Genomic DNA, 19106 nt, shown 5'->3' with positions numbered 1-19106 from the left:
TCGAAAAGGAAATCGTACATCCCTTCTGAAGACAAAGTTTCGAAACTGATCTTCAAATATATGTATTAAGGCGCATCAAATCTTAATAAGCAACAAGTACCTAATAATTAATAATTACGCAGACCTGCAGGCTGAAATCATACATCACCTGTACAAAAACCGTACAAATCTCATCCTAGATGCGTCTATAATGAAACGCTTTTAAATAATACATCTTATTTTAAATTTGTGGCCTACACGTGGATTAGCATAAATGAAAACAGTGACATATCAATCTTTACGTTGTATTTGATACCTTCTGCACTCGAAGACCTCGGAGTATTTCTTACTGCAGCCACATTCAAGTTGTTATCATCATGCATTTCCACGCATTGTTCTACGCCGCAGCTGCTGCTGAGACGGACATTCTTCAGATACGGCCGCCGCAAAATTACCCACCAAACAACAAACATGGACAGATTTCCTCGCTGATAGGACTCAAGAGTCCCTGGAGACACCCTGGTCCTAGCAGTGCGAAGCCGGCGAAGGTGGGGCGTTGTCCCACACCAACACAGGCCGCCACGCATCAAAGCGCCCGCCCCAATTTACTCGCACGGCTCCAGCGGTCAAGGCCGAGGAAGTCCCAACCGAGAGACAAGGACACGTCTCAGAGGAATGTAGGTCAGGGTAACCACATTAGGCCTCAGTTTAGCAGCAGCTCGAGGGACGCTGATAGCCGGACGGCACGATAACCACTCGTCCTGGCTCTCAGACCTCTTCAAACAACAAGCAGAAGGTACAATCCCCCTGTGGACAGAATCTTCACTGCGGGCCGCGTGGGCGGGGCTACGTACCATCATCAGCGTCCGTGGCGGCCGTGGTTAGAACAGTGGATCCTGGGGCGAGGCTCTCGGTGATGAAGGTGCTGTAGACGGTGGTGTTGAACGCCGGCTCGTTGTCATTGACGTCGAGGACGTTGAAGTAAACCCGAACCGTACTGGCCTGGCCGCCGCCATCCTGCGCCCGCACCGTGATGATGTAGTACTGCAGGGATTCATAGTCCAGCGGGCGTGTCACGTTGAAGACCCCAGTGACCGGGTTCAGCATGAAGGTCTCGTCCTCGTCGTCCTCCTCTAGAGAGTACGTGATCTCCCCGTTCGCCCCCGAGTCCGAGTCACTCGCCAAGATGGCCGCCACAATGGAGCCTGAGGGAGGACGGTTGAGGTTTAGTGCGGATTAGAGGGTGGATTCTCCCCCCGCATGAAACGGCCTTTCATTACAACTCGGTCACGACCACAACGGCCAAAACATTTCGCCGCCATGCTGCAAACATACGCAAACGTCAGATTATACAGAGCAGCGTGGGGTTGAAGGGCGTACCTGGAGTGGTGTCCTCGGGGACGTCGAACGAGTAGGTGGCTCTGGAGAACGCCGGCGTGTGGTCGTTGACGTCGCTGATGGTGATATTCACCGTCATGTCTGACGACTGCTTCCCGTCGTCGGCTCTGACCAGCAGCGAGTACTTGGAACGCCGTTCCCGGTCCAGCCTCTTGGTGGCCATCAGGTCCCCCGACTCGGGGTCGATGCGGAAGCTGTCATCTGCGCCGCTGATGATGGTGTAGGTCACCAGTGCATTGGGGCCCTTAAACAATCAACCATTACAAACCATGTGATGTCATCGCAGTTAATCGCTGGTTACCGTATGTTGGAGAGGACGGACTAACCACCCGCCCAGACCTTTTTCTTGGTGTCTAGTTGGTTTTTAAACGTGGGTAAAGGCCGTACTACAGCCATTAACGTTTTTAATTCAGAAAGTATGCAAATGTGTCTCCTGGAGACCACATTTAGGTGTAGAATGTCCACATGCGAGAGGGAACTGAATGAATTTCTTCCCTCATGGGTTGCTCCTGCTCTTTGAACTCTGGGGCTATAGAGTTCCTCTATAAATTCAGCTAATAGATCCCATGGTACCTGGGCTGAGCAACGGCGCTGCACAAGTGATCCTCCAGTGAGGACGAGAGGAGACGCGGTGGCAGCTGAATAGCCCCGCCGACAGATTCTGACGGTGCTATTTGTGTGGAGGACAATACCAGTCGAGACGACTGTCTCCAAGCGTCCCACGTCGAGAAACAGATGCTGCTTCACATCAAAGCGTGTCTGTCACCAAGATGTCGGGATTATTTATTCCATAATAATAAAGGGAAACCTTTGCTCATATCGTGTAAATGTGGAGCGTCTCCATTTCCAGTTGGTCCTACAGCGAGGAAAAAAACGACCCGCTGTCATCCATCAAGGTTCAGAGTCTGGGATTCCCATCAGCCACCTGGGCTGCAACCAGACCCCCATACCCTCCATCAGCCAATTAAATCCCCGATAGGAGGAGGTGGCCAGGAGGGGGCTGGGGCGGGTCACGCTGTCTTCGACAATGGACACTTGTGTCACCGTGACTAAAGACGCTGAGGGCGCAACGTGGAGACGATTAAAGATCCGAGGTTTAGCGGGGAGTCGCCATGAGGAAAGTCGCTCAGCGGCTCGGGGAGATACGGGGTCTGGCAGGAAGTTGGCCCTCTTGTTATACGCTGTCAACGGCGCCATTACGGCGCATTTTTACACAATTAAGATGATTAATATCTGGCGCTGAGAAGCTCTGCACAGACATGGAAGGCAGATTACTCTCCGGTCAATATTAATATGGACATTTCCATAATAAACGTCCCGCGGGTCCCCAGCGGAATCAGGAAAACCAGTCAGAAATGGGTGGACGTGCAGAGTCCCACATGTCCGACCGTTAAACCCGAGTCAGCTGGCCAACAGCTTGCGAACTTGGCCCGGCCTCCTCGCCTCGCACATGTGGCGGGCCGAGCGGGCCGAGCGGGCCGAGCCGCCTTCCGTACGGCGCAGCGACTCGGGTTTCCGGTGCCGGGATGTGGGCAGAAGTTGGCCGGGGTGACCGGGACAGAAATAAACTCGGCCTCTTCGCCGCTGACCGTTTCTAATCAACAAGCTCTCTCTTTATTGCCAATTATGCCCTTTATGACTCGACATAAACATGTAATAAGACCAAATAATAAAAAATAATATACATTTATAACATGTATATTCAGTTTTCCTGACAAACTGAAGGGAGTAAATGAAAGTAGCACGTTGTTCCAATTTGCCAGGGATCTTGGAAATAACGGTGCTGCCATAACTTCTGCGGGCCGTTCTCACGCGCTCAGTCTGAGCTTCTCCTCATCAGCTTCTTCTGGAAGCTCTCGGGTTGCTCCGGGCAGCCTGCTTCTCGCTCAGATCACATCCTGCCGGGGCGCCGGGCGGCGCAACACCGACCGTGCTCCGTTCGCCGGGACCGCGGAGGACAACCTGACTCCTCTGGAACCATCAAAGCGTTATGGCAGAAGACAGCCCCAAGCTGGGAATGTCCAAGAACAGTCATATTTGCGGCGGGACAGGCGCTGAGAGGGTTTATAAGGACATGAATAGCAGGACTGAGGAGACGTTCTCGTACTCCCCGTCACCCCGTCCCTCAACAGAGCGTCGCTTGTTCTCAAGGTTCTCCTTTCCCTACGTGATTACAGCTCCTTCACCGCCACCAAAACAGGAAACCGAGCTTGTCTGCATGTCTGTGTCGAGCGTGCCTGCAGTGTCTGGGATCGCTTTGGTAATCGCTGGCTGGATTCGGACCTTCACATGAAGTTCTCGCGACCATGAAGGGGTCTGGATATGCCATCAGCCATCAGCACGCGTCCGTATTCCTCGTGCCGTTGCCATGGAGAGCGTTTATCACACCTACCGTGGGTCGGGTGCCAAACACGTGTATGTATGTAGGACCCAGGAGAACGTACCTCGTCAGCGTCCGTGGCTGTTAGCTGCATTATCTTGAATCCGTCCCCGACGTTCTCCTCGATGGTCAGATCCAGAACGTCAGTGGGGAAAACAGGCGGGTTGTCGTTGACGTCCTGGAGCGTTATCTCCACCTGGAGAGAAGAAAAGCGTGGACATGAGGACAGGACGTTCAGCTGATGCATGAGGTCAAACGTGCACGACCGCGCCCGCACAGAAAATCTCCACAAGCCCATCCAGTCAGCTGCTGTTTTCACTACGGTAAAATCCAGCAGATCCTGCGTGTCGTGTTTGTATGTTCTGCAACCCGAGAGCCGTCCCAACGCGTCCAAACCCTCAGCCAAGTGTCAGCGGTCCAGTAAATAAAGAGCGAGAGAGAGGAACCGAGGAACCCAGGAACCCAGAGTGGAGGAGAGTAAACATGGCGTATTCTCCTCGTTTATTACTCCAATAAATATGCAGAAAAACCGTCCGCCATAATACTGTATATGTTTAATAAAAGCGTGTAGACCCCAGGGGTGTCGGACCACCGTAATCCGCCCGGCACCCGCGGGTGTCAGGTGACCGTATATTCGCCGATGATCTTGATGTATAATGCAGAAACATGAATGGTGTCCCCTCGATGTGTAAATAACGCAGCGGCGCTCCGGCGGGACGGGGCGTAACTCGGACGAGCGACGGCGGGGAACGCAGGTGAAACGCCGGAAAAAGATTGTGTTTCACGGACTACTGTTTCAAGTTGGCAGCAAAGCTCCATTATTTATACGGCGTATCGATGATTCACGTCCCGGCTCCGGGGCCCGAAATCACCTCTCATGGTCCATAATCTGTTCATAATCTGCCCAACAGGGGCAGTCCTTCACCCTGGCGCCACCGAAATTCTCCTTGACAATTGTAGTGAAAGTGACGTGATTGTCATTGTGAGACACTGCAGCGCAGCACACGGTGACACGGTGAAACGTGTCCTCTGTATTTAACCGTCACCCTTGGTGAGCAGTGGGCACCATGACCGGCACCCGGGGAGCAGCGTGTGGGGACCTTGGCGGACCGGGACTTTGACAGGAACGGCTCCCATTCTTCCAACACCGGCACCGGCACCCGCCTTCCTTCCCCCAACAAGCCCAGCTCATATTTCCAGGGTTAGCGAGTCCAGGGAAGGTCTCGGCGAGGACTCCTGCGCCTTTAATGAAACGGGCCTGACTCATATCTGTAGTCCACTTCACAGCTCAGTCCCGCGCCCGGCCCGGTTTTATAGGGTAACAGTATTAAAGAATTTGTCCAATTGCACCCATATGTCAAAAGCCCCGTAATCTAACTTATGGAAACATAATAATTGCATAAAAGTGTTTTTGGAGCAGATAAGTTGAAATCAAAGTCGAGTGAGAAAAGAGCGAAGTTGGCGTCACGGCACCTCGTTACATTCCAGTCCACCAAATGAAATTATTCAGGACCTGGACACCAATGAAATAAAACGGACAAAGAATTTCTGCCACGCCAGAACCCGATCCTAAAAACGCGAAAATGTGCCGATTCTGTTAAAACCCACGTCCTCGGCTGAACCGGGTGGAATACGAGACGAGGACGGGGACAGAGCATGGGGACTCTCCGTCGTGCACATTACATCCTGTTTCTTTATTAAAAGACCAAGCGTCACCGGGACCGTGAATGTGCCGAGTGCTCGCGAGGGGGACAACATGGAGGAAGGCAGGAAGATGGACGTTCTCACGAAGCAGTTCCTCTTCCAGCAAAGTCCCATTAAAACGTACTCGTTTACCTAATTATCTACTAATCTTTTCCTTTTCAAGACCCGGAATGTGCCATTTTGCTAATTCCATCTGGAACGTTCTCCTGTCCATCACCGTGTGCACCGTGTGCTGTGCTGCTGTGTATCACCGCACGGCTGAAATAACGCGACATTCAGACAACGACCATCTTTATTCGGCTGCATCTGCCCTCTCCCAGATCCGGAATCACTTCCAGGACAGAAGGTGCAACTCCGTCCAGGTACCGAGGGTCTAAATGCCGACGAGGGGAAACATAAGCAAGTAATAAATATTCCGGCCTGAAGCCACGTCAGCAATCAATCTTCCGACCGCGGGCGGGAACTGGAGCGCTCCCTCGGATGAGAGCGTGCCCGGGAACGCAGACAATGCAGGGATCTGCTCTTCTCCCCATAAAGCACCCCAACCTTCTCTAGAAGGTCAGGAAAGAAAGGAAGGGTCTACTGACTAACAGCGGAGAACGTGCACGTCCTCTCCAGCTGTCCTCTCACTCCTCCAGCTTCCACCTGAAGAACTTGGTGGTCCAAGTCCCTCCTGCCGCAGCGTTTCTATTACAAACGACCACATTCAGACAATTACGCTTTATTGGATAAGAGGGTATTTCATTAACATCAGGAATACACTGTGTTCCTAAGTGCAGAAAAATCTGTTTAAAGAGCGGAATTTTATCCATAATTCCCATGGACTGCTGCACTGACATGATGCTGGATCAAATCTCCAACGTGCATCAAGGACGTCAGCAGAATTCATTTTTAGATATCCAGTCATTCCCCGCTGCCAGATACCTTGATTTGTAATATTCAGTCATTGTAAAGATAATTCGGAACATCCCCATATTACGGTTGAAGTTCAAGCCCTGAATAAGCGGAATCTCGGCGCTCCAGAATGTCAGGATGTCAGATCTGGGACGGGGAGACCCGGCTTTAAAGACTAATCCTGCATCCGTTTAATAGTCGCTGTCGGGCGATGATTGATGCAGGAGATTTCCAGAAACGTTCCGCCGATAACCTCGCCTGAACTGTTTCATAAACAGGAGAGTTTCCATTCCACTCTGGAGCAAAGATACCATCTTCTCCCTGCTTCAGGTGGCCTGTCAATCATGTCTGCAGGCTCCGCCCCTTTTAAAATTGTTCATAGATGCTCTGAAAATGGTCTGTGTGGGTAGTTAGTTCCTCCTCTTCTAGTTATAGGAAACTAGTTTATTTCAGTAGATGGCGTGTCAATCATGTCTGCAGGATCCGCCCCTTTTGAACTTGTTAATAGATTTTCTGATTTACATTTACATTTACATTTACGGCATTTATCAGACGCCCTTATCCAGAGCGACTTACAATCAGTAGTTACAGGGACAGTCCCCCCCTGGAGCAACTTAGGGTTAAGTGTCTTGCTCAGGGACACGATGGCAGTAAGTGGGATTCAAACCCGGGTCTTCTGGTTCATAGGCGAGTGTCTTACCCACTAGGCTACTACCATCCACTACCATTCTGATAATGGTCTGTGTGGGTAGTTAGTTCCTCCTCTACTAGTTACGGGTAACTAGTTTATTTCAGTAGATGGCCTGTCAATCATGTCTGCAGGCTCCGCCCCTTTTGAACTTGTTAATAGAAGTTCTGATAAAGGTCTGTGTGGGTAGTCAGTCCCTCCTCTCCTAGTTACAGGTTACTAGTTAATTTAATGTCCCCCGGCTAGAGACGTCCCCCATAGAGACGTTCAGACGCTCGACACACAAACGCGTTATTCCTTCACAGCCCATTAATGCCACGGGAATATATATATCACAGGGCGGAGTTAGAGGACGGAAAAACGGTCAAATCCGAGTTGGTAAAATCCCCCTCGATATTCCGCGTAGCGTACAGCTGCGTCGCTCGTTTACAAGCCGACAGGAAGCGCTCGGCGGGCCGAAGACGCTGGCCGGCACGTTGATGCATTTACCATGAGGCGGCGGAGGGAGAGAGAGAGGAGAACCCATTCTGCCAAATGAGTTGACAATAAAAGACGGTCCCCTTCCCCACCGAGAGCATTCATGGAGGCAGCACAAGGCGGCTCTGTTGGCCCCACACGTTTCATCTCCACGTTTTACCGACCATCCATCTTCATTTGCATGCGTTTGAGGGAGACGCTCTTCATCAGAGGCGGTTTAAGCGCTCGTTGTTCCGCCATTACGTCCCGGGCCTGAGTGTGCACTCGGGCGAAAGGAACAAGCCAAGTGGCGTCGACCGCGATTTGAGGAACTCTTGATTTACCGCCTCCAGAAGAAGACTTTCATTCACAGAACGGACGATTCGGATTCAAGCGGCCGTAAATCAGTCTGTTCCCACAGTCGCACAGCCTGCGTGGCTATTCTGTTTCAGGAGTCGGGTTTCGCGCATCCCCGGCCTCTGGAGAAGCCGTATGGTAATTCCGCTTCGTTTTGTCCCAGCGCACGCTTCACTGGGGCTGAAAGGCGCGACTCTCGTCTCAATTCACACGAAAAGGCCGATTAATCGGCCACTCATAAAGCCCCGCCCTCGCCCCCGCCTTTAAATATACGGCCCTTCACGCTTTCCACACACTTTGCACCGTTTCACTTGCGGCCTCTGCACGTGACGCTGGATTTAGGATAACATTTGGGGTCAACTCAGAGGTCAGAGTGAAAGGTCAGAAGGCGCCCATTCATCCCAGCGAGAGGTGGCGGCCTCTGGAAACTCTGGGGTCGAGACCCCAGTCTGTGTGTAACAATGTCATCAGTTATCTGACCTCTTCGTTGGACCCCGTGTCCAGTTTGAGAGAAGGGGGCGTGGCCACAAGTAACATAAAGATTCCATTCACTTTTCTTTAAAGCCGGAAAAGAGGAAGTCCTCTTTTTCACCGAGATAAAACGCTAGAAATGCAGTCCTAGCATCCCGGGAAAATAACGTGTTTAGCCTCGGGACACAATGCACGGTCCTAAGAACATTTACTTCGTACAAAAGCAGTAACGTATGAAGACCAGAGATAAACAAAGTTTCTGCTTCTTTAAGAGTTAAAGTGATCTGTCTGTCGGTCTGTCCTCCGCCGCCACCCCACAGGCGGTCACACCCGATCCAGTCGGGGACAGAGACCGTCACCACCTGCACGTCCCCCAACAGAGCCCCACACGTCCAGCTCTACTTCACCACTGCTTCAGTTTCGTGGTTTCTTGGAAGAGATTATACGGATATGATGATGTTCCGGTACGCGGCATCGTGTCAGGTTACCGCAGCCTGAGGTTCGTGGTTGAATTAAGGAGAGACTAATCCCTGGAAGGAATCTGTTAATCCAGATTAAGGTCAAGCGGACTGAAGTCCCGCAGTGGCCGAACCAGGCATGCTGACTGGTTTGCCAGGAGACGAAGACACAGTGTGGTGTCCCGGCAGTTCATCCAAAGAAGCCAAGACGATGAAAAGATGAAATTCAGTTTCAGTTGATGGACAGATCATCTGGACAGAAGTTTCATAAAAAGTGCCTTCAAGCCTCCTGAAGTCTGCGAGGAAGCGGCCATCGAGGTGGACCACGTTCAACCTCATCACAATTACAACTCCTGCAGCAGATTTCACGGCCTTCACGCTTCTCGCCGGGCGTCATATTCGAATTTGTCACATCGTGAGAAACGCGGGACTACTGTGCAGTAATTTACGGAATGGAGGTCAGACACAGTGGTGCAGGTGGACGGCGATAATGTCTTCCACATTTCCATCCAGGACCAGCCCGAGGAGTAAAAAGGGAAGCCGAGCTCGGCCTAGGCAGCTGTGTTTGCAGAAGGAAATAATGTTTGAAACATAAAATAACGTATGGCTCATCAATAACCCGCCCCGCCCGCGCTTGAATCCATCATTTTCTCCGGGACGTGACTTTCCACAATTAATACATTAGCAGCTGGAAAAGCCATTAAGAGCCGGGCTGGGTCCTGTCGGTTCGGAGATTCACTTTTAATAAATTCGCTCTGTTCGCTCAGCACCCAGGGGACTCTCCAGCCGACATGTAAACTCTTCTGGCGAAACTCTTCACCTCCTCACGTCTCATTTTTTAGGACAAGTACATCCCATTCTCATCAAATCAGACCAAGGCTGTTAATTAAATATGAAGACTATGTCTTATATTATGCATATTTCTATATTTACATGTACAGCATTTACCAGAGCGACTTACAACCAGTAGTTACAGGGACAGTCCCCCCCTGGAGACACTCAGGGTTAAGTGTCTTGCTCAGGGACACGATGGTAGTAAGTGGGGTTTGAACCTGGGTCTTCTGGTTCACAGGCGAGTGTGTTACCCACTAGGTTACTATCAAACTCTTGATACATTTACATTTACATTTACAGCATTTATCAGACGCCCTTATCCAGAGCGACTTACAATCAGTATTTACAGGGACAGTCTCCCTGGAGCAACTTAGGGTTAAGTGTCTTGCTCAGGGACACAATGGTAGTAAGTGGGATTTGAACCCGGGTCTTCTGGTTCATAGGCGAGTGTGTTACCCACTAGGCTACTACCATGATGAAATGATAGACCATGATAGAGGTATCAATTACTCCATATAAGGTGAAAACATACAGTCCCATCACAATTTCAAATATTTAATCCACGGCTACAGCCTTCCGTTAGATTTTACCATCGTACTGCACTTTATAGCCGGTTCTCAATGGCGTGACCCTCGGAGAGATAAGGAAGCCCAGTCCAGCAGATATTTCCAGGATTTCTGGGATTTCTACACATCTACTGCACACCGGAGTCGAGGGGTTAAAGACCGGCCCCCAGATCTCCAACAATGCCGACTGTCTGATGAAGAACGTCGCGGTTCACACCAAGTCCACCCCCCGGCCGACTAATTCTCACCCTTCAGGAAACCTGCATTGTCTCCGGCGCTTTGTCCGGCCGGGATGTCGCTTTGTTTACGGCCCTCATTCATCTTGAATAAGTCGAGCTGAAAGGGTCTATAAACACGTCTCCAGAGCGCGGGGAGGTGCTACCGGCTCGCGGTTATTTCTGGCCGCAGCGGCAGGGACGGCCGGTTGGAAGCAGCGAGTCTATTTTCTGTCGAACCCGCAGGCTGTAATCCCGTCTGCAGGATGCCGCCGGCGTTTATTCACAGTCCCACCTCGCAAATGATCATTAGACGAGACGGAGCCGCGGCCGGAACAGCTCGTTACGTAGAACCTTCCAGATCGGCCAAATTACTGAAGCGCACTGTAACAGGACGTGTTGGTGAAACCGCTAACAATGAGGACCAAAACCATCTAGAGCGTTCCGTAACCAGAGTTAACGCCGGTGTTCCGGCCACCATATTCTTCACCAGACAGACGTAATACGTGGAATGCCGGTGGCCGGAACGTCTACCGGTTGATATTAGTGAAGGGACGATGTGGGAAGAGTTAACGCCGGCGTTCCGGCCGCTACATTCTTCACCAGACAGACGTAATACGTGGAACGCCGGCGGCCGGAACGTCTACCGGTTGATATTAGTGAAGGGACGATGTGGGAAGAGTTAACGCCGGCGTTCCGGCCGCTACATTCTTCACCAGACAGACGTAATACGTGGAATGCCGGCGGCCGGAACGTCTACCGGTTGATATTAGTGAAGGGACGATGTGGGAAGAGTTAACGCCGGCGTTCCGGCCGCTACATTCTTCACCAGACAGACGTAATACGTGGAATGCCGGCGGCCGGAACGTCTACCGGTTGATATTAGTGAAGGGACGATGTGGGAAGAGTTAACGCCGGCGTTCCGGCCACCACATTCTTCACCAGACAGACGTAATACGTGGAATGCCGGCGGCCGGAACGTCTACCGGTTGATATTAGTGAAGGGACGATGTGGGAAGAGTTAACGCCGGCGTTCCGGCCGCTACATTCTTCACCAGACAGACGTAATACGTGGAACGCCGGCGGCCGGAACGTCTACCGGTTGATATTAGTGAAGGGACGATGTGGGAAGAGTTAACGCCGGCGTTCCGGCCGCTACATTCTTCACCAGACAGACGTAATACGTGGAACGCCGGCGGCCGGAACGTCTACCGGTTGATATTAGTGAAGGGACGACGTGGGAAGAGTTAACGCCGGCGCTCCGGCCGCCACATTCTCCGCCCCGGTATCTGCTCGGCGGTCCGGGTGCCAGGCGGGAGAAGGAGTGTGAGTGGAATAAAGAGGGTGCCGGCGCTCCGGCCGGAGCCGACTCTGCGGCGTGAGTTTTATTGTCTGACTGTTTAATTGTAAATAACAGGCCCAGGGATGTGAGCGTCCATTCATTCGCCAGACAGAGTGATTAATCCACGCTGGGCTCTGAGCAGGAGAGGGACGGAGGGAGGGGACGACGGGAGGAGGGACGCCTTTCTTTCTTGCTTGCTTCAAAACTCTCTAATTGGCTAATTTCATAACCTTTATTAACAGACCTGAATGAGGCTCTTTGTGGGACCGTGATGGGAAGGTACTGGAAGGCAGCTAAACCTCATCACCAGCCTTTTCTTTTGTGGGCCGAGACCACATGGAGTCGACCCAGCATGGTGGACGTGCCTAAGAAAGCAAGTCAAACTTTCTTAGGGACCTGACACCAAAGATGCTCGCCTTTTGTCTGATGATAGCTGCTTTGAGGGCATCCGTCCAGGGAGATGTTTCAGGCCGAGCTGTTAAATTAAGAGGGGTACAAGTCTGAGGTTCCAGCATCACTGAATAGTACGTGGAACTTTTCCTAAAAGATAAAGTTCACCCTAAACTTTTGTTACCATGTGGCATGTACTACCATATATTTTTAAGGCTTCTAAAAAAAAAACGAACCTTTGTAATTCAAAATCTGGCAACGCTGTCATTGTTCTGTTTTTCCAGCGCCGGCGTTAAAAAGCGCGCACAACAAGGTCTGTGGATCGTTCCGAGTAACTGGGTCAGCATTTCAGGAAACAGACGCTGGTCTTCAATGTTTGTGGAGCCTGCTTAGTCCTATTTGCGAGCGGAGCAGACGCCTCTCCGGCGATATTTCCAGAAGTCCTGGGCAGACAGTCTGCATCAGTTACCCTGGTAAATACAGGCACGAATTAGCAGCTATCGGGCTTCCACATCAGTGTCTTAGGCGGCCGAGTGGCATTTTCCTCCTTCGCGCCCCTCGGCCGCCAGAAACAGGGTGGAGATTGAAATCGGTTCTTTGCTTCTCTCTCTCTCTCTCTCTCTCTCTCTCCGTGTCCGTGTCGTCCACGTCACGCGAGTATTTATTTCTTTATTTCCCTCGCACGATATCAGCTTTACGAGCCCGAATTCCAGCCTTTGTACGCCGGAGCGAGCCGTGGAGTGGAAACGGCAGATAAACTCTCAGTATAAACACGCTCCCATTAGGCCCTGGCGGCACACCAGCTTCGCCTCAAAGCCGCCCGTCTTATCTGCAGCGCTCCCGCCGCGGCCAGCCGCTGATTGACTGCAGGACTTCTGTAGGCCTCGGCCATCAGCTCGACGTAGTCTGGAGGCCATCCGTCTTCATGACAGAGAGCCGCTTTATAGAAATCGCAGTCTCCAAAATGGAAGCCTGTCTGAGACCATGCGTCCCCCCCAGCGCCGTTCCCTGATCCCACGTCTCACTAACGTTTTACTGCCTCCCTCGCCTACACACGTCTGTCTACAGGCAGAGTGTTAACGTTGACAGGACGTGACATAGGCGTGACATCGCGCTGAGATCCTGCACACGCGGCAAATTCACCAACCTGGCAACATAGAGACAAACATGCAACCAATCAACAAAGGACTATGGGACAAGGACACAACAGCAAGGCGTCTTTCCCAAAATCATGTTCCATCACCAGATGAAATCACTCCTACTGACAGAAATAAATGATTCCGACCGCTGTCCATGTTGCCAGATTGGGGAGGTTTAAATTGACCGTGTGACCTCACAATGACCTTAATAAATAATGTGCATATTTCAGTTATATTTCATGATGCCATGGTGTATTGTCCTTCACACACTCTAACACACTAACACACACCTTCTGATCTTCCATCACTGCTTTCCAGCTAATCAGCCATGTGTGCTGTTCTTCACATTTACATACGGCTCCACAAAGTCCTTTTCTTTTTGGGAATGCTTATCAGTGGCTGTTCCCGACCCGGCATAAATCTCTGGGATTAAAGGACTTCAAAAAAAAATCGTGTGTGTGTGGGGAAAGCCGACAGGATGAAAAGAATTTCGGGGTCTATACAAATGCAAAGGAAGTGCTGTCGCTCGGGGAGCAAGAGGGTCTGGTGGGTGGTGGGCCGCCGGTCGAGCAGCCAGAGGAAGTTCCCAGCTCCGCCACTTCATTAATTCATGCTATTTAACCGGCCCGATATAGAGGGGCTTCTTCAGCCCGGTTCACACTGGCCCAACAACGGCGCCATCAGCAACTGACAACCCCCCGGGCGGAGGAGCTGCGCCCTCCGAGGTCCGTGCCGCAAACAGAGCCGCGGGAAGCACAACCTTGCCATTCAGCAGCTCGCCCTTTATTTGTCATCCCTGCTCCCTCAATCAAGGGCCCCGGGGGGACGGATCCTCTGGTTCCTATTAGGAGGCCTGTCGGCCGAATCAGTATTCATCTCCATGGCCGCGGACGCTCCAGCCGTGGGACGGGACGGGACGGGACGGAGCTGGGCGGTGGGTTTTATTTCCCCCCCGTGGTCAAACATTCGCCGGTCACACACATGCAGAATGACCTCCAGCGACCCCCCCAGGCGTAAATCGAGGCGCCCGGACGCATGAAACGTGACGCCCCTTCACCACGAACTCACGCCGACTGAGATTATTCCAGATTATTCCGAAGATGATACTGCGGCCTCTGGTACAACCGTCAAATACAGTGAAACGAAGCAAAAGATTCGATCTGAAGTGCAGAAGGTTCCATTTACATTTACAGCATTTATCCAGAACGACTTACAGTCAGTAGTTACAGGGACAGTCCCCCCCTGGAGACACTCAGGGTTAAGTGTCTTGCTCAGGGACACGATGGTAGTAAGCGGGATTCGAACCTGGGTGTTCTGGTTTATAGGCGAGTAGGTTACTAACACCCAGAACCTGGACTGTGTCCCAACAAACTGGACTTGAATTTGGACGTTTCACGCAGATTCAAATTCACGCGGTTTTCAGACCCGTGGACTCTTCATGCTGAAAGTCGTGGGACGTGAAGACCATGTCAGCAGCTGACGTCTCTGTTCACACGGTTCCCCGGCGGCGAATCAAAGCGGCCAAAGCCGCCGTGATCCCTTCATAGACAGAAGCTGCAATTAGAATCTGGGCGAGCACAACCCGGAATTAGCCGGAACCCCCGCTCATCACACCGGGGCGGGATCCTCCCGGGGCCGGAGGGACGTGAAGGAGGGAATCGGCCACCCAGCTTTTCTTAAAGAGCTTCGTCTTCAGAGCGCAGATAATCGTGGAACCGTCGACGTCTGCAGTTTATTCCGAAATCAGACATAACGCTGCCAACTAATAAACATCTTCCTCGAGTAAAAGCCCAGTCGGTGCATCATGGGATGCGTCAGGGCCGAGGAATCGGCAGTTTCCCGGTTTAAATAGAGCATTTTTAAACCATCACCACTGATTGCAGCGTTTCTTCATAAGACGATAATTTGCCCAAATTAATAATGAAGGATGGAGGCGGCGTTGCAAGTTTTTAAGCAAATGGAAAGAGAGGAAGAAGCCTGGAAAGCTGTCGATACTTCCTGCTGGAAATGGAAATAAAAACAAAGGAGGGAAAATGAGACTTTTAAAATGTGGAATTCAACAGATGTGTTTCACCTCGTGATTTTGTTTCCATTCATTCATCTCTCTCTTCCTCTCTCCTTCTCTCTCTCTCTCTCTCTCTCCCTCCCTCTCTCCTTCTCTCTCTCCCTCTCTCCTTTTCTCTCTCTCTCTCGCCGCGAAAGGGAGTTTCGAGGAGAGAGGACAGAACTCATCCTCTCTATCTGGAAATCTCTCATTTTCGCTCTCCCTCCCTCTCTCCTTCTCTCTCTCTCTCTCCCTCTCTCCTTTTCTCTCTCTCTCTCTCCCTCCCTCTCTCCTTCTCTCTCTCTCTCTCTCTCTCTCACACTCTCTCCTTTTCTCTCTCTCCCTCTCTCTCCTTCTCTCTCTCTTCTTCTTCTGAATAATGAAGGTTGGATGAAGCCTTGTGACGTCTCAGGCTGGTAAATACTAATCCACTCGTTCCAGTCTGTGCCACTAAAGCAGGCAGCACACACACACAGACACACTACACACACACACACTACACACAATCACACACACACCACACACTCACACACACTACACACAATCACACACACACATCACACACAGTCACACACACACACACACACAGTTATTTTATGTTTGTGAGGACCCATGGTAATTAATATCTGTTACTATAAGCCTAGATTAAACCTCAGGATGATTATGGGAAGTGGGAGGAGTCTGTGGAAGGAATTAACCTGGAGTGGGCGGAGTCTGTAGAAGGCATGGTACGTTTAAAATCTGAGATCTTATGATCCAGGGAACTTTGGCTTGATGACCCAGTTGGGCTGAACTCGCACCCTCGCTCCCTCCCTCCCTCGCCACTCAGTTGGATTCGTGCTCTTTCTTCTCCTCTTCAGCGTCTTAATCTGTCCAGCACATGACCACCGTCCTCCAGCCCCACATACCAGGGTTCGGCGCTCCCTGATACAGTAAATTACCATAAAGAGCTCAAGTCGGCAGAGGGACTCAATCGAAGGCCGGTACACCGCGGGTCCCAGACCCGAACTCGGGAAAATCCGCACATCAAACGGGCAAATTACTGCAGGGGATTGTGGGAGGGGGGTGAAGGTGGCGGTGGCCCATACAGGAAGTAAAAAGAACACACGCCGCACAATTCTCAGTGTGTTGACTAGTCAGATTTCAGGGCAGCTTCCCGTATTCACTGGGGTCAGACCTTGTCCCACAGGGTCCCGCAAGGTCCCGCAAGGTCGAGGGGAGGATTGCTGGGGTCAACTAGTCCCCCCTCAGTGTTTTTCTTCCTTTAAAGGAACATTTAACTCCGAGCGGGTTAAGATCGCCCCAATAACCAACTTCAGGCGACCGGAATAATCTTTAAAGCTACTTAGCGTCCGCTGGAGCAGTTCCACTCGAACCCGGACTGATCTGAGTACCGACTCCATTACGTTAAAGAGTAAAGAACACGTCAGGGCCATCTAGTCATAACTTCAACCAGCATTAACAATCCATCTTCACTGGAATATCTGACGTTTGTCGGAAAAAGGGATGACATGAAGATCCTCGCTTCTGAAGATACGGCCTGCACGCAGCGTGAAGAAAAACGGAGGAGGTCTGGAGGACGGTACGGTGAGGAAGTAGTGGCGGCGGGAGGAAGGAGGAGGTCTGGAGGACGGTACGGTGAGGAAGTAGCGGCGGCGGGAGGAAGGAGGAGGTCTGGAGGACGGTACGGTGAGGAAGTAGCGGCGGCGGGAGGAAGGAGGAGGTCTGGAGGACGGTACGGTGAGGAAGTAGCGGCGGAGGGTGGAAGGAGGAGGTCTGGAGGACGGTACGGTGAGGAAGTAGCGGCGGAGGGTGGAAGGAGGAGGTCTGGAGGACGGTACGGTGAGGAAGTAGTGGCGGCGGGAGGAAGGAGGAGGACGGTACGGTGAGGAAGTAGCGGCGGAGGGTGGAAGGAGGAGGTCTGGAGGACGGTACGGTGAGGAAGTAGCGGCGGCGGGTGGAAGGAGGAGGTCTGGAGGACGGTACGGTGAGGAAGTAGCGGCGGCGGGAGGAAGGAGGAGGTCTGGAGGACGGTACGGTGAGGAAGTAGCGGCGGCGGGTGGAAGGAGGAGGTCTGGAGGACGGTACGGTGAGGAAGTAGCGGCGGAGGGTGGAAGGAGGAGGTCTGGAGGACGGTACGGTGAGGAAGTAGTGGCGGCGGGAGGAAGGAGGAGGTCTGGAGGACGGTACGGTGAGGAAGTAGCGGCGGAGGGTGGAAGGAGGAGGTCTGGAGGACGGTACGGTGAGGAAGTAGCGGCGGCGGGAGGAAGGAGGAGGTCTGGAGGACGGTACGGTGAGGAAGTAGCGGCGGAGGGTGGAAGGAGGAGGTCTGGAGGACGGTACGGTGAGGAAGTAGTGGCGGCGGGAGGAAGGAGGAGGACGGTACGGTGAGGAAGTAGCGGCGGAGGGTGGAAGGAGGAGGTCTGGAGGACGGTACGGTGAGGAAGTAGCGGCAGCGGGTGGAAGGAGGAGGTCTGGAGGACGGTACGGTGAGGAAGTAGCGGCGGCGGGAGGAAGGAGGAGGTCTGGAGGACGGTACGGTGAGGAAGTAGCGGCGGAGGGTGGAAGGAGGAGGTCTGGAGGACGGTACGGTGAGGAAGTAGCGGCGGAGGGTGGAAGGAGGAGGTCTGGAGGACGGTACGGTGAGGAAGTAGCGGCGGTGGGTGGAAGGAGGAGGTCTGGAGGACGGTACGGTGAGGAAGTAGCGGCGGAGGGTGGAAGGAGGAGGTCTGGAGGACGGTATGGTGAGGAAGTAGCGGCGGTGGGTGGAAGGAGGAGGTCTGGAGGACGGTACGGTGAGGAAGTAGCGGCGGCGGGTGGAAGGAGGAGGTCTGGAGGACGGTACGGTGAGGAAGTAGCGGCGGTGGGTGGAAGGAGGAGGTCTGGAGGACGGTACGGTGAGGAAGTAGCGGCGGAGGGTGGAAGGAGGAGGTCTGGAGGACGGTATGGTGAGGAAGTAGCGGCGGAGGGTGGAAGGAGGAGGTCTGGAGGACGGTACGGTGAGGAAGTAGTGGCGGCGGGAGGAAGGAGGAGGACGGTACGGTGAGGAAGTAGCGGCGGTGGGTGGAAGGAGGAGGTCTGGAGGACGGTATGGTGAGGAAGTAGTGGCGGAGGGTGGAAGGAGGAGGTCTGGAGGACGGTATGGTGAGGAAGTAGTGGCGGAGGGTGGAAGGAGGAGGTCTGGAGGACGGTACGGTGAGGAAGTAGTGGCGGCGGGAGGAAGGAGGAGGACGGTACGGTGAGGAAGTAGCGGCGGCGGGAGGAAGGAGGAGGACGGTACGGTGAGGAAGTAGTGGCGGAGGGTGGAAGGAGGAGGTCTGGAGGACGGTACGGTGAGGAAGTAGTGGCGGCGGGAGGAAGGAGGAGGACGGTACGGTGAGGAAGTAGCGGCGGCGGGAGGAAGGAGGAGGTCTGGAGGACGGTATGGTGAGGAAGTAGCGGCGGAGGGTGGAAGGAGGAGGTCTGGAGGACGGTACGGTGAGGAAGTAGCGGCGGCGGGTGGAAGGAGGAGGTCTGGAGGACGGTACGGTGAGGAAGTAGCGGCGGTGGGTGGAAGGAGGAGGTCTGGAGGACGGTACGGTGAGGAAGTAGCGGCGGCGGGTGGAAGGAGGAGGTCTGGAGGACGGTACGGTGAGGAAGTAGTGGCGGCGGGAGGAAGGAGGAGGACGGTACGGTGAGGAAGTAGCGGCGGCGGGAGGAAGGAGGAGGTCTGGAGGACGGTACGGTGAGGAAGTAGCGGCGGCGGGAGGAAGGAGGAGGTCTGGAGGACGGTACGGTGAGGAAGTAGCGGC

The 19106-nt window shown here is 53.0% G+C and overlaps 1 protein-coding gene across 2 annotated transcripts in view; it reads right to left on the bottom strand.

The window, feature by feature from the left end:
• The window catches only part of LOC114767928 (protocadherin Fat 4), a 56951-nt gene that overhangs the window by 23093 nt on the left and 14752 nt on the right, over nt 1-19106 (bottom strand). For both annotated transcript variants that reach the window (XR_003743004.1, XM_028959852.1), the window contains exons 2-4: nt 3822-3953; nt 1360-1621; nt 834-1184 (exon numbers count right to left, since the gene is read on the bottom strand). Coding sequence is in view for 1 of the 2 variants with exons in the window: in XM_028959852.1 (XP_028815685.1) it covers nt 834-1184; nt 1360-1621; nt 3822-3953 (745 nt within the window). In the remaining variant the exon portion in view is untranslated. The remainder of the gene's footprint in view (nt 1-833; nt 1185-1359; nt 1622-3821; nt 3954-19106) is intronic.

Source organism: Denticeps clupeoides, chromosome 18 (assembly GCF_900700375.1).
Source record: "Denticeps clupeoides chromosome 18, fDenClu1.1, whole genome shotgun sequence".
Taxonomy (NCBI): domain Eukaryota; kingdom Metazoa; phylum Chordata; class Actinopteri; order Clupeiformes; family Denticipitidae; genus Denticeps; species Denticeps clupeoides.
The sequence above is the reverse complement of the archived record's forward strand: the minus strand, read 5'-3'. Positions and strand labels throughout refer to the sequence as shown.